Consider the following 14,524-nt stretch of genomic DNA (forward strand, 5'->3'; position numbering starts at 1 on the left):
GGGGGGGGGGGGAAGGGGGAAAGAGAGAGAACGCAAGCGAGTCGAGAATGTGTCGTTTATGTCTCACGTCCTAAATACGATGCGTAGACACCGGAGAAAATGACACCGAATGGGATCGAGATCGCGAACCATTAGCAACGATCCGAATAAGCGGTTCGTCCTTGAAATCGTTGCAGATCGGCAGACATCGGCGTATTAAAAGGCGCGTCCAGTGAGATCAAAGTACGCGACCAAGAGCAATCGTTGGTCGAAAAAGCAGCGTTACACAATTATTTCAGCAAACTACGTTCCGTAACGCGCCTTCTCTACCCTCGTTTCCGCCAGTCGAGCGATTCGCCTTGCATCTTGCGAACAGATCCGAGAGATATCTTCGTGAATTTATCATCGTTGGTCGTTAAATCTTAACGTACCGTTTTTTCTTTCCATCAACGGCCGTCGCAAACCGACCTACATCTCAAAAACATCGAAGAATCCGTTCCGTTTCTGCCAGTTAATCGCGAATTATATTTCCTTAACGACGATAGCGCGGCTAAAGATTCGATCGTAGATAGAAAACGATCGATCGAATCGAACGATAGCGAATCTTGGAGATTAGAATCGCGACAGCGATCGCGAAGCTTTTGGAAAATATTCCAACGTAATCGAAATTGTAACGACAACTGCCTTATGATAACGCGATCCAACGCCTCACTTGTACAAAGCTTGGCTCTGTATAGGCAATTCTATAGCAAGATAGTTGCTTCCTTTACGAATTTATGTAAATGATTTATCGCGACCGTTGATAAATCAAAAATGACGTTACAGACGAGAGATTTGTACGTCGCCAGATGCATCTTGAATCGGCAGCTTGAACGAGACACGCGTACGTATATGATAGCACACCGCTCAGACTAATCGCCTTCGCAACGCGCCGTTTAACATAAGAGTTCCGATTCGATGAAGACAGTCGTGTATATGGGAGAATCGTGCGTAGAACGCGAAACGTACGAAACGAAAAATACGGCGATCGATAAAGGCGACGTTGACGACAAGGTGAATCTAAAGCGACGAAGGTCCGGAGACAGAGCGTCGCCCTGGGCATCGCGCGTCGCGGTGCTCCGAATACGTCGCCGGCACCAAGGAAGCGAGAAGGCACGAGTCCCAGTTTCCTCGTCACGGAAATCAGATATCGAATAGCAGCGCGGCTTCCTCCTCCTCCTCGGCCCGTATTTTTTTCTCGCTTGGTTATTATTATTAGCGACGGCGGCGACCGGTGGTGCAACCCTTTGTTCGACCGAGGCGTGACAGGTGCGAGCACATGACGTAACGAGGTACCGTTATAGCTACGATGCACGGTAGTGGCACACGCACCGAACGAAACCCCGTACGAATGCCAGACGACGCGGTGCCCAACGCACAGCATGGTAGGACGCGGTGTTGCGCGAAATTCTGTCGCCCCTTGTGAAAGTGACATGGAGGAAAGGATGCGAAGGTAAAAAAAGATGGTTCGAGTATGCTAATGGTTACACCGTTCCACTTATCGATGGAAAGTTAATCGTACGACGTATGGTATTTTCGAGGAAACCGGAAAGTGGACTCGATTCAAGTTTTCGCCAAGCGATCGCTCAAAATGTTCCAAGCGACGCGCTAAACGTCCGGATCTTCCGAAATTGAACTTTGTCGTCGAGTGTGTCGAATGTTCCGAGAACCGACTATCTTCGCCAACAACCGACAATTAACGAAAGTAAATTAAGTTGAATAGTCGAAGCATCGATCGAGAAGCATCTCTGGTAAAAGAGGAGATTTTGATCGAAACGATCGTCTCGTTCCACTAGAAATGAATTTTTCTACGGCAGCCTTTGAATCGATTAGTTCTTTATCTCGTTAGGAAGAATAGGCAGAATAGCGAGCAAATGTAATCGAGACATCGAGAAAGTCGATATCCAGTGGAAAAGCGTGCAGCTAAAAGGCATGTCGGAAGAGCGCGTTAAGCTGATCAAGGTGTATCTCTACCTTCTATCGAAACGATTAAAGAGAGAAAAAAATTCACCGCGTTTCCAAGTAGGTATATAGCGTTCGTTTTTCATAATTGGTGGCCACGAAAAATATGGATCAAACGTTTCGAATTAGAGAAATCCCTCTTCTCCGAATCTCTAAATTACGAGACTGAAACATCTCTTTATCGATAGGATGCGCGAAGAACGCAGGAATAGGATAGGAATCGTCGACAAAATTCTTAGCTTTCTTAATTTATGAAAATAAGAGGGCAGAAGATAGATTCGGTGGTTTCGGTAGGGAAAAGAGAGAGATGAGATAAACGTATCGTACGATCTGATTAACAGGTTGAAACGGAGAAACAGTCGAGAAAGATTTCAAAGAGATACATTTTAAACGCGTATGTGCTTTTTTTCTCGTTTTCCGATGTTTCTTTCTCCGAGGAATAGTTGGCTGCCGAGGCGAGGCAGAAAGCGGGAAATTAAGGCAACATCGCGCCGCGGAAAATTGATCTCGCGTGAACACGGCCGGTTGCTCAGGAACTTTCACGAATATTCGTCTCGCTTGTTAAAGGGACGAAACAAAAGGCTTTCGATGGTATTTCTGCCGATGCCGCGAAATTATCCGGCGACGTTCCAACTGCCGCGGAACGACTACACAGCGTCGGACTCGAACGACAGGTGGCGGGCATTCCCTCGCTTCGCGGCAACTACCTTCGAACCGATTTTCACGGAAAAATCTACAAACGAAATTAAGGAATATAAAAGGTAAAAGTTTACACGGGCTCCGCGAGCAATTGCAGCGAAACGATAAAAACACCGATTGAAAATTATTAGGATGAAACGACGAAAGACACAGAGATATCGATGAAACGAACGAAGGAAAGAAACTCGGAGAATCGAGCAAAAGGATCTGTAAAGGATCGGGAAATCTGATTTTACCAAAAAGTAGCTAGTAATTTTACTAAAAGTACGATATCAAATTTGTCGGGCAATTTTTCCGCCTAATCGATTCGAATAGAAACGAACGTTTATCCGCGTAGCAACGTTTTCATCTTGGCTGAAAAGTCGACCACTGGACTCAATTACGTCTCTAAATCGTTGGCATTTATCGCGAATCTCGTCTCCTATGCAGTTAGATGTTGAGTACGAATGTTGAACGGCGCTGCTGAGATTCAGAATGAAGAATCCATCCTTTTCCAGCGATCGTCCGGCGTCAGCTTCGTTTCTCTCTTCGTTATCCAGCACGAAGATCTTTCTCTGCCTACACGCGGCCTTATTCTCCACATAGACCCGGAGAAGGAAGGACGCCTCGAAGAGAGACGTGAGAACGCTGACACACTGACTCGCTACCCCACATACCCTTTTGCCTTTTCAACGTGTGTTCGCGAGACCAAGAGAGTGGGGACAAGAAGCAAGAAACGAGGAGAAGGGATCGGCTTTGTTCGATGAACGTTGGCAAAAAGAAAAACGCCTGCTATTTTCATAGAAAACGATCGAACGATCGCTCGCGTGAATGGAAGCACGTGTTTTATCGTAGCGGATAAAAACGAAACATTAATTAAGGATTAAAAGGCAGAGGTAAGCAACGTAATTATTTGGGAAACGAAGAGCGTTTTCTAACGAAATGACGGAGCAGAATCGAAAACTATCGAGGAGGATCGTCTTTTTCTCCGGCGTGGAAACGTATGAAACGCAAAAGCGCGAGTCACCAAATGATAGAAAACAGAAAAACACAAACGATCGGAAAGATTTCCAACGGTGATCGTCGACGCGTGTAGCGCGAAAAGAGACTTTCGAGATGTCACCTTCGAAGATGCTCGGAAACTAAACGGAAACTAAACGGAAACTAAACGGAAACTAAACGATCACGGATTAGGCACCACCGTGTATATTAGCGTATCAATCAGTCCATCGGGTACCACTGATCACAACGTTGTCACAAACCTTTTTCCTCCGACAGTTTCAGCCGATTATAATCCTATTGGCACACACACTTGGCACTCGAGCGTTTCTCTCGTCGCAGCTCGTCGATTTTCTCGTTGGTTTCGTCTCGTTCGGTGGCGACGACACCCGACCACGAGATCCTCGCGAAATGGAAGGGCAAATGAACGAAAAGCAGCGAAGAGAGGTGGATTAATGAACGTGACGGGCAAAACACACCGACGGGTTTGCCGAGTAAGTTGGTTGTGAGCTCACCAGAAACGAAACGCAGTCTATATACTCTCCCCTCTCGGGGCCGTCGGCTTTCACCAAAAACCCTCGCCGGATCTGCCGGGACCGTCACCTGCGGCAAAAATTTCAATTCCTTCGTCTATCCTCTTATCTATATTGTCGGGGAAGAAAGCGGCGAAAAAGTCGCAAGGGGTGGGTAGTTTGAAAATTTCGTTTGCCTACGGCCACGCGAAACCAACCATTCTTCACAGCGATAGTCCAGCGATAGTTTTTTATGCTTTCAACCTCGTGGACAATACTTTGTCCGCCGTCTATAGAATGTAGGCTCGACTTTCTTTTTTCTTAATCATCGGCCGAGAGAGCTACAATGAGACGTAAACGGAGCGAGGTTGAATCACACGACATTCGACGAAGAATGACGCGCGGTCTCGCTCTGCCTACCGCGAATACCGGAAGTCCACACCAGGTACCGGATATCAGCGAAAGTTTTCCATTAATTCTCAAATATAGTTTATCCCTTGGATGAAATTTCGAAGAACACCGGAAGAAATCCTTTTGCCGCGTCTTACCCTTCTCTTCTCTTTCTTAACACCTATAAAATTGCTTATCTAAGTTTCACGCGATTCGACCTACTTTTTACGATACACGGAATTTACACATATTCCTCGTTACGTTTTACCGCAACAACATCTTAAGATATATACAAATTTCTTACTCCGGTTTAACCTTTCTTCGTCGCATACGATCCGATTATCGAATTATCGAATTATCGTATCGTGTCATATATGATCGTACGTGACGAATACAAAATCGGAACAATTACGAACGGCATTATTAGGAACGACAAATGTCAATGAAATATCGTCAAAGGGATACGCATGTTTTTATATATTTTTATCGCCAATCGTAGAAAGTAGTTTTCCATGATACGTATCTGTCTTCTTAAACGATAGGCGGCCGTTCTCCGTCTCTCTTCCCTTCTCCGCTCGAATACCGGAAGTGGAGCACGGTCAAGATAGCAGCGAAAGTTCTCAACCAACAACATTCACGGTCGCTGTCTGATTTTAGACAAGATACTACAAAGCTATATACGTATACGTAGTTTTGCATACTCTCGTCGATCATCGTGCAAGAAATCCAAAGATGCGTATCGACTTTCGCTCGCTAATTCGAGTTTCCACGATAACGAAAACGAGTAAACGTGTAAATGATGGCGAGAGATCGGACGTTCGTATCACAGCGAAGCTATTTACGTAGCAAACAAATCGTTTATATTAATTTCTAACAAGTAACGCGTTCTTTCCACTTACAGGGTAACCGTATCGTGCGCCGTAGATATTTTCCACTTTCCTTCGGCTATATAATATCGCTCGTACCATAAAATTTATCTTCCAGAGCTTACTACTTTCTAGCAAAGTAAACTTTAGTTTAGTAAAATAACGCGAGAAAGTAAACCTTTGATTTCTTTTTGGCAAAGGAAAGCTGTAAGTTTAGCTGAGAAAATATATAAAATTGTCTATAGAAATTTCCTCTACATCCTCTTTGGAAAAACACGGGTATTATACGAGGGAACGAGCTAGAAATTATAAATTGTAAATTTCCTTAAACGCGACAAAACGAATAAAGATAACGCGTATTAAAGAATCACGCCGAGTGTCAAAGGATACAAGCAGACGTCGTTAGAGGGGAAAGTGCTAGTACGCGTTTATGATAGAAGCGGAGCTACGCGGAAACATTCGTGTAACCCATTTACGTAAGAGACATCATCATGCGCGTCGTTCCTAAATCGACATTTAATATTCTAACGCGTTTCATGCGTACAGACCTACTCTAAATCGAAATCCGGATTATCGGATCGACCTAGATACGATACTTGGAACATTGCTTCCGTAGGAGACGAGCCTGACGAGTGTTTCATAGCGAGGATATCGATATTATTTACTACGACGATGCCAATAATTATCGCAATCCGTTGATAACGTTAGTGCGCGCCTATATTCTTCCATATCGCGTATATCCTGCACATTTTCCGTTCTTCGATAAACGTTTAAACGTCAAATAAACGCAGCTACATGCACCGTCGTAAAGAACGAACTCGATGCGGATACTTTGATCCGTAATTACGTAATCGAGATAAGTGAGATTCTGCGAAGAATAAGCAAATGTCCGATACTTTTGTACGATAACGCGGCGCGTTTACCGTGCGCCGCGTATTCAAGAAATATTCGAAAAACGTTTAACCGACAAATAACGCCGAAAGTTACGACGGCAACAATAGCGCAAGCGTATCGGAAAGCAAACGATAAATTTCGAGATATTATTCCCGCGTAAGTAGGCGCGTCTTCTCCGGGGAAATTACAACGATTTGTGGATCGCGAGCGCAAATTAGATCCTAATTAACGCGCATTCCGAACACCGACCCCGTTAATTTCCCCGGACTCTCCGGCGCGGCGTTTTTTCTTCCTCCGGGTCCCGCCTCCGTCGCGGTTCCGATTCCCCAAGAAAGCCAAGCGAACGAATTTCGCGCCGGCTGCAACGGTGAAATTGCGCAATTTTTCCACCAGCGTTGACGTCAGCAGCCATTCACGAGAGTCTCGCATTCAGCTTTCACGCGGATCTTGCCTCGTCGTCCTCGCGTCCACGCTACTGCTTCAAAGCATGCGAGGATATTTGCCCATTTTTGACGCGATGTAATTTGCTTGGAGAATTGCACGTACGACGAATATCACGGCGCGCAATCAAATAGAATTTGAAAAGTTAACGCGTGATACAAAAAATTGAGATCGTGTAACAGAACGTGTTATCGAGTAGCGTAGAATTCTCTTGCGAGAACAAGTTTTTACAATTTTCTTAAAGTGCTCGTTTCGTGAGCCACTGTACGCGTACGCAACCCCGACGGAAAAGATACTGACGCGGTGCACGGAGAAAACGATACTTGACGATTGCCTTTTCTCGTCCTTCTTGGACGTCGGGTCAACGGCGATCTATGACGTTGTACGAGGGATATAACGGCGCGCAGAATCCACAGGTCGATTTTTTGACGCGTTCAACCTGTCGAGAAAAAGGAAACACGGTCTCGATGGTCGCGCTTCGTGCGAAACGAGTGTCGACAACTGCCAACAAACAATCCGTAATTCGTTTATTTCGTTTATTTCGCTTTCTTCCGTTTTCTTCCTTTTTTTTTTTTTTTTTTTTTCACCGATCGGAATATTTTTACGACTATGCGAGTTTAAACTTGCTTGCTGGCACTGAACACAGCCAAGTTAGAAAAATATCGAAGGAGATAATGCAGGACAAATAACGCTATTTCAGATACGAGTGAGTCATTTTATCTACCTGTTAAGTGCATTCTCGTCGTTTGGCTCGAACGAGGAAGGAAAAACGCGCGGGGAAACGGACTGTGCGCCAATTACACCATATACAAAAACTTGTTAAATCTTCGTTGCAATTACGTCCGCTTACGACTCGTATAAATTCAAACTTCATCTTGCGCGTATATCGTAGAAATTTTCGTCGCACGAAACTCTACGTGTCTACGCAACGCCTTGTTTGCCACGATCGCGCCAGATCGCCGAAAGACGAGGAAACAAAACTCGAAGACGAGCTGTTGCGACAACCATCTACGTACGAACATTTACTTTCTTAGAAAGCACCCGTTTCGGATTTTCTTTTACTTTGCTCGCAAAGTTTGTGGGCAGAAAATTTCTCTCGAACAACGAGCGGTCACGGGCGAGAATAAAGCCCATTCATATCGAAGAAGAGAAATTCGCCTTCGATGTCCGATTCGTTCGGTTAATAGCGCATATCCTGACGAACAGAGCGTTTAGAAACGACTCGGTATATCGGGTATTTCGAGGGAGGACTCGAAATTTCCAAGACACCGCGTGCCTCGTACGTGAAACAATCCGACGGAATCCGATCGAATCCGATGGAATCAAACCGTGCGTTTGACCGATTTCTCACTTCGAACCACCGAATTGTAGGAATTCGAGCAGCGTTCCGACCGTCAATTCGCAGTCGATTTCCAAACGGCACCGTCGATCGTTCATTTCGTATTAAGTCGAACGCAAGATTTAATTCTGGCATACTTTCCACCGCCGAAACCGCATCGAGAGAAGAGGAGCTCGTCCTCGTCGCACCCTAAAAAGCTCAGGGTACCTATCGCCCAAGTCGTTTCCGATCCGTAGGTTGATTCGCGTTTGTAAGTTGCTACTCCCAACGTCGAACTCACGCGTAAGCTCAAATTGTCGTTCCACTTTTTCCTGTTAAAAATCAAATATTTTAATAACTCGATCGAACAACTTTTTACACACCATAAACAGATACTTTGTACGTTATAATTAGAAATTATGTCTCTGATAATTACCAATTAAATGATCATAGAATTTTTTTACGAAACATCATACATCAGCCTTTACAATAATTTCGTCGCGCTTATCACCGCACTGTGCTATTCGTCGCTGCCACGAATTCGCAGATCCTTTTACGCAGATTATGCGCGGGCTATCGCGAGTAATCGCTAATAGTTAGAAATCAATGACGATCTAACGAGAATTTAAGAAGTTAACGACAATGTTATGCAAAAACGGATTAACCTACATAGGGAGTCGTGTATCGCTTTAAGGAAACGTCGAGAAAAGTAGTACGCCAACGTCGTAATCAATAACACGGATGTCAAGAAAATCGTGTTGAGAAACGGTCATAGACTTGGAAAACGAGAATTTTATTCGATATAAGACGCAATTATCCGGTAAAACTGTCACCGACGTTTAATTACGTAAGGCGTTCATTCGAAATAATTTCAAGATAGCGCTGTACGTAATCGGTAACGCTGTAACTAATCAACGTACGGACGAACAGACAGTCATTTAGATTAGGTACTATCGTATGCCGTTGACACGCCGTATATTTCTTCTAATATATGTAAAATCTGCTACCATCGATAGCGCCTTCGGCAACCGGTCAAACAGTTTTTGAATAAGGATAGTTCGCCACGCTCACTTTCACGGTCAAGTTTCTATTTTAGACTCGGCACGTTAGCGTAAAGCGTTCTCGATGGTCGAGCGTATCGTAAAGTCGGTTACGTTCGAATCGTAATTTGGCTAATTGCAACGGCCCGATCTTCCCGTCAAGAATTCGGGAAACGACGAGAAAAGAAGAAAGAAAAGACTGGAATAGAGCGGTCAGCCCGCTACCAGAAACGCTACGAGCGCCACGTTATTTCATTCTCACGGTTCACCTTGAGCCAACTTTCTCCCGGCGCGTAGCGACCGAGACTGACCGACCGTCCGCTAATTACGATGCACGCTCGCAAAGGAAAAAATGCGCGCCTGGTTTATCGACTAGTTAATTGCGCGTCCTCGCTATCTTCACTGGGAATCCACGATCCCCGGAACGCTCGCGTAGGATAGAGAGTTCGCCGCGATGTAAGACGACGCGCAACGGGGGCACACCTGGATGTGCTCGATTACTCGATCGCTGGTTCGATCGTGCACGATCGGACGTCGCGTCGCGCCATTACGAAGACAATGGTTCGTGGGCGTGCGCCTCCACCAAACTACGGGCACCGTGCCGATATCTTTGTCAATTTTGGGTCACCGAATCGCTTTTCCTTCTTCCCGTTCACCCTGACGTCACCTCGTCGCGTACGACGTCGTCTTCGTTACCGCGTGGAAACGTTTAAATTTATTTGATTCTTTGTTAAAACGAGCAAGAGAAGAAAAGGAAACGCTCGTTCGTTCCATCGATTCTCGATTCTTGATACTCGAAGCCCGCGACGATAACTAAAGTATGTGTCCGGTGAAAATCGATAAAAAGAAAGGATGAAAAATTTGTCAAAGAGCGATATAAAAGTGTCGGGGAAAAGAGAGAGAGAGAGAGAGAATAAATTCATAATTCGCTGATAAATCTTTATTGGACAACGACGATCGAATCCTTTTAAGACTTACCGTTGCACCGACGGGGCCACTATACGAGATGTAAGGTAGATTTATCGAGGTGGCGAACACGTCCCTTTTGTCTTTGGCCGTCTGAATTTCATTATCCGTTGCGGAATTTTTAGTCTCTTTGTAACGTACGTCGTAAGTAATGCACCGTTTGCCGGATGAAAAGGACGAAGCGAGGCTAACAGAATATACTTTCTGTACATGTATACGTTTATCGCTGCATTTATATATCAGTTTTCCGTTATAATTTCTTATTGTCCTTGTTCTTCAAATAACTATTTCGCGTATATAACGTGCTCTCACCTGTGATCAAAGTGGGAAATTAATTTGCATTCTCGATTACGGATCAATTCGAAGCAATAACGCGAGCAAACTCATCGTCCCGTTAAACATCGAGTACGTTACAAATTCATTTATATCTGCGAAAAATATCATTAAGCACAAAACTTTTTGCCTTAATAAATAATACAGCGTGGCGCGCACTGCTCGTTCGAATGGAGTGAAAGTCGTACCCGTTCGTCGCAATTGACGAACCTTTCTCGAACTTGCTCTCTTACCCGTTTAAATCATCTCCATAATATTCCATTACCACTGTACACATTTCTCCGGCGTACGTTCTTAAGAGCATACTTCAAACTTGAGCACCTTCGGTGACCGAATTCTACCAAAATGTCCCTGTAATTACAATAGAAATTTATATTATTCGGAAATACCGACTATCGGCCTTAAGGTTATTATTATTACCTGTCAACGGATATACATACGTGTACATATTCTTTATTATATATATATAAACTATAGAGTAGCGTATAAATTGCCGGTCGACTACGGAAATTCGAAAGTAGAGGAAAAAAATATAACCGTATCGTAAATATTTGTAAATATTTGTTAGAAATTATAATAATTATAACAAATTATTCGCAAAATAGTCGATCGGTAGATAGGAACGCCTAACTGTAGCGTAAGAATGGAAAAGATGATGGACTCGCGGAAATCGTTCGAGCAGATAATAACGATACTTCTTCTTTGAAAAAAGGAAACGGCGCCTCGACACAAACAAACGGATATATTTAAGGTAGACGATAAACAACGTGAATACGTTTAATTTAAACGAATTTTTAATAATTTAATAGAATTTTAAGACGACGATCCGTTTTTAGCGTCATCTAACGTATTAAAAGGATAATAAGGATACGACGATCGAACAAAAGAACGACGCTGTAAACGCAATAATTCTCAAAAGGTTTCCTATGCTAAACGTTCAAATATTTTCACGAGCCAATGTAGTTTTATCGGAAATCCAACCGCTCGCTCACGATCGGTTACCTGTTTGTCATTCCACTCTGCCAAACTGCTCGTCGCGCTGCGTGCTCCAAAATTCTTTACTTCGGACGTTGTCTGGTACCAAAAGTATCGTAAGAAAAAAGCAAAAAAAAGAAAAAGAAGGAAAAAGAAAAAGGAAAGCACGTAGATACGCGACCTTAGTGTGTCAGTGTGCCTATATGCTAATCGCTGAAAGAACGGTTTTAACCTGGACGTATCAGCGCCAGCGGCGCCGTATTCCTCGAATAGTGCCTGAAGAAGCTGCGCTTTTAACACGTTTAGCGTGCCAATAAATGGACGATTCGTTCGCAAACTGACGTACAAATTACGAGGAGACGTCGCAAATGTACGCATAAATTATCGAAACACAAAGCTTTGATGCATGGTTAGCGAACTCGAGTTGTGACTATTTTAAGGGAGAAAGAATTTTCCGCGTATTTATCATCGTTCTACTTCGACTACTACGTCCTCGACAAATTTATACGTTGCGGCTTAAAAATACCCAGCCGCTTGCTTACTTTTGCCAGTCTGATTAATTTACAGAATCGTAAATAAAAATTGTATCGATAAACGATAATAACCACATTCCGATTGTTATCTTATTACTTCGATGTAACGAAATTGACTTTAGATAAGCCGTGTCGAAATTAAAGGTGACAACGAACAACCTAACAAGTTGCCAAAGTAAACAGATATATTTGGAATGGCGCGTCTTAACTTTCTTTACCGATATTCATTTTCGACTGAAAGAACTTTCGAAAGGGGCCCCTCGATTTTCGTTATATCGGTATTAGCGTTTAACGGTATCCGGGCATCGCGAACGGTAGAAAGTAGTTTGACGTTTTCTGTGTTCGCGATCATTTTCTACACACGCGCGCACACACACACCACATCGTGCAATTTGAGAACGATCGAGAAAATAAAGAAACTAACGGAAAAAATTCGTCGTCTGACGTGCCAAATATCGCGAGTTTTATGTCTAATCAACCAACATAAATAAATAATGATAAATCTCGTATTGAACATTTCTGATCGCGTGAAAACTACCAAAGATCGTAGATTTATAGAAAATTGAGCGATATGGAAAAAAACACGGTCGACGTTATCGTAGAGTCGCGAAAGTGTATTTAAAGGATACAAATTGATCGTTATCTCTACTCTTCGTACTCGTTGCAAAGGATCAAGTAGTCGTTTCAACCGAAGCGGGTTTCAAACATCAACCACGAAAAGATATAAAATAAAGCGTTTAACGCGACATTTAACAGTTCGTCGTGCGTGAATCGTATAAAGCAACGTGGAAATCTAGCTAAAGTATCGCACGCGATGGATCAGGGAACCCGCTTCGTTCGTTCTACGAACGAGAGGCCGCGAAATCTGCTACCTTTGTGTAACGATATTCGTAATTCACGCGTAACACACACAAACCTGCGTCATCGTATAGGAAACAGAGAAAGACGCTGGAACAATTAGCCGATTGCTAAACAAATCACACGCGTGATCACGAATATAGCCTCGATAGCTAATAAATTTTTATCACGCTTGCCGAAACGCTTTCTTCCATTGTCTGATATTTCGATTGTTTTCAGTCTCGATATAGAACTTATACTACTTATTGGTAGCGATGGGACCAACTTCAACATGAAATTACAAGTCCGAATCAAATCCAACGTTCGAGCTTCGCTTCGTAGAGTTTCAATATTTGGAAGGAAATTGCCGATTTTACTAATACTTTTTATTAATTAACACTTTTATGTAAAAAACGCCAATTTCCTTTTTATGTAATTTTACATGTACTACATCTTTGAAACATCTTTGTACTACATCGATCGTCGTGACATTATGCTATTAGTTCGTCGCGAAGCTTCTTACATTTACCAGTTATGTATTTTTAAAAGATTCGTATCCTTCGATTTAACGCGAGTTTCGCTCTTTCCAACCACGTTGTATTAGAATTCATGGTGCATCATCCTGCGATTTCCAGCTACTTGGACGTTTATTTCAACCTGTTTTCTCTTCCGACTATCTATGAACGATACCTAAGAGGAGCGATTTTTGATTAACCTCTGATAAGATACTCGTAAAGTTCCATTATTTCTACCGTTAAAGTACTGTTTCTTCTTCTAAAAAAAAAAAGTAAATTATGAATAAAAGAATTAATCTATCATCTATCTATCTATCTATCTATTTATATCTATATCTATACATATACACACATCCGTCTTCCTTAATTTCGTGTAAATTATAATATTCTTCGAAACACAGGTATATTACGTACTAGGGAAAAGTAAAGAAACTTATCGGTGAACCCAGTTGGAAACGTTTGCAAGTTTGGAATACGTTTTGCAGTCGCTATACTTGCGACGTACGATACTTTAAGCCCATCGCTACTTATTAGTATAATATTTCATAAATTCTCGCCTATTGTAACTTGCTCGCCAATTACCACGTAAAATTGAAAGTCGTTACACTTTCGACCATGAAACTATATTCTCCATCACCGTTGTAGTAACAGCGTGTATCATCGGAAGGAAGATAAGGATCGCGCGTTTCACTTTACGTCTCGTCATAATGCTATACGTTATGACTGCAACTCGCAAAAGCACCAAGGATCGACCTTTTCCAATGCGAGCGTCGCGAACATCGAAGAATAGGAAATCAAAGAAAAGGGGGCGAATGATAGATCGAAGATTTCTCCGGGCGAGAGCAGGATCGTTTATCACCGTCATTGCGCGACGAAGAAAAAAAATAGCTCCGCCGTTTAGCCGATCACCGGTCTGTCGAAGAAGAAGAAGAAGAGGAAGAAGAAGAAGAAGAATGCACTTTCTACGGGAATAAGAATGCTTTCTTTCACAATTGCGTTCAAAACGCGCTCAAGTTTGCTCGATAAAATTGTCACGCAGCTGGCGAAATAGATCACACAGCGCGTACTTGTAACTCGAATATTTTAACGATTGAAAAGTTAAAGTTCGAGCACGAAGTGTACCAAGTGGAGATGTAAAAATCGTATTGTTCTATTGTACGCAAATATAGAACTCGTACTTGATTCCACGAAAATACGTAACTTTTTTTTTTTTTTTATTAACGTGGAGGAAATCCCCAGGAGCGGAC

General features: G+C 43.0%; 1 protein-coding gene across 13 annotated transcripts in view; it reads right to left on the minus strand.

The window, feature by feature from the left end:
* The window catches only part of LOC100742711, a 64,283-nt gene that overhangs the window by 26,887 nt on the left and 22,872 nt on the right, over nucleotides 1-14,524 (minus strand). For 7 of the 13 annotated variants that reach the window (XM_033320090.1, XM_033320086.1, XM_033320084.1 and 4 more), the window contains one exon: nucleotides 10,651-10,768. The exons of 1 other annotated variant lie outside the window; for it this stretch is intronic. In XM_033320090.1, coding sequence (XP_033175981.1) covers nucleotides 10,651-10,721 — 71 coding nt within the window. In that variant the 5' untranslated portion in view covers nucleotides 10,722-10,768. Of the gene's footprint in view, nucleotides 1-3,781; nucleotides 3,806-3,856; nucleotides 4,167-10,096; nucleotides 10,397-10,650; nucleotides 10,771-12,604; nucleotides 12,609-14,524 lie in introns of those variants that run through there. 5 more of the 13 variants (XM_012384133.2, XM_033320088.1, XM_012384134.3 and 2 more) reach the window with 5 other exon arrangements.

The sequence above is a fragment of the Bombus impatiens genome, unplaced genomic scaffold (genome assembly GCF_000188095.3).
Source record: "Bombus impatiens unplaced genomic scaffold, BIMP_2.2 scf_0235, whole genome shotgun sequence".
In the NCBI taxonomy this organism is placed as follows: Eukaryota; Metazoa; Arthropoda; class Insecta; order Hymenoptera; family Apidae; genus Bombus; species Bombus impatiens.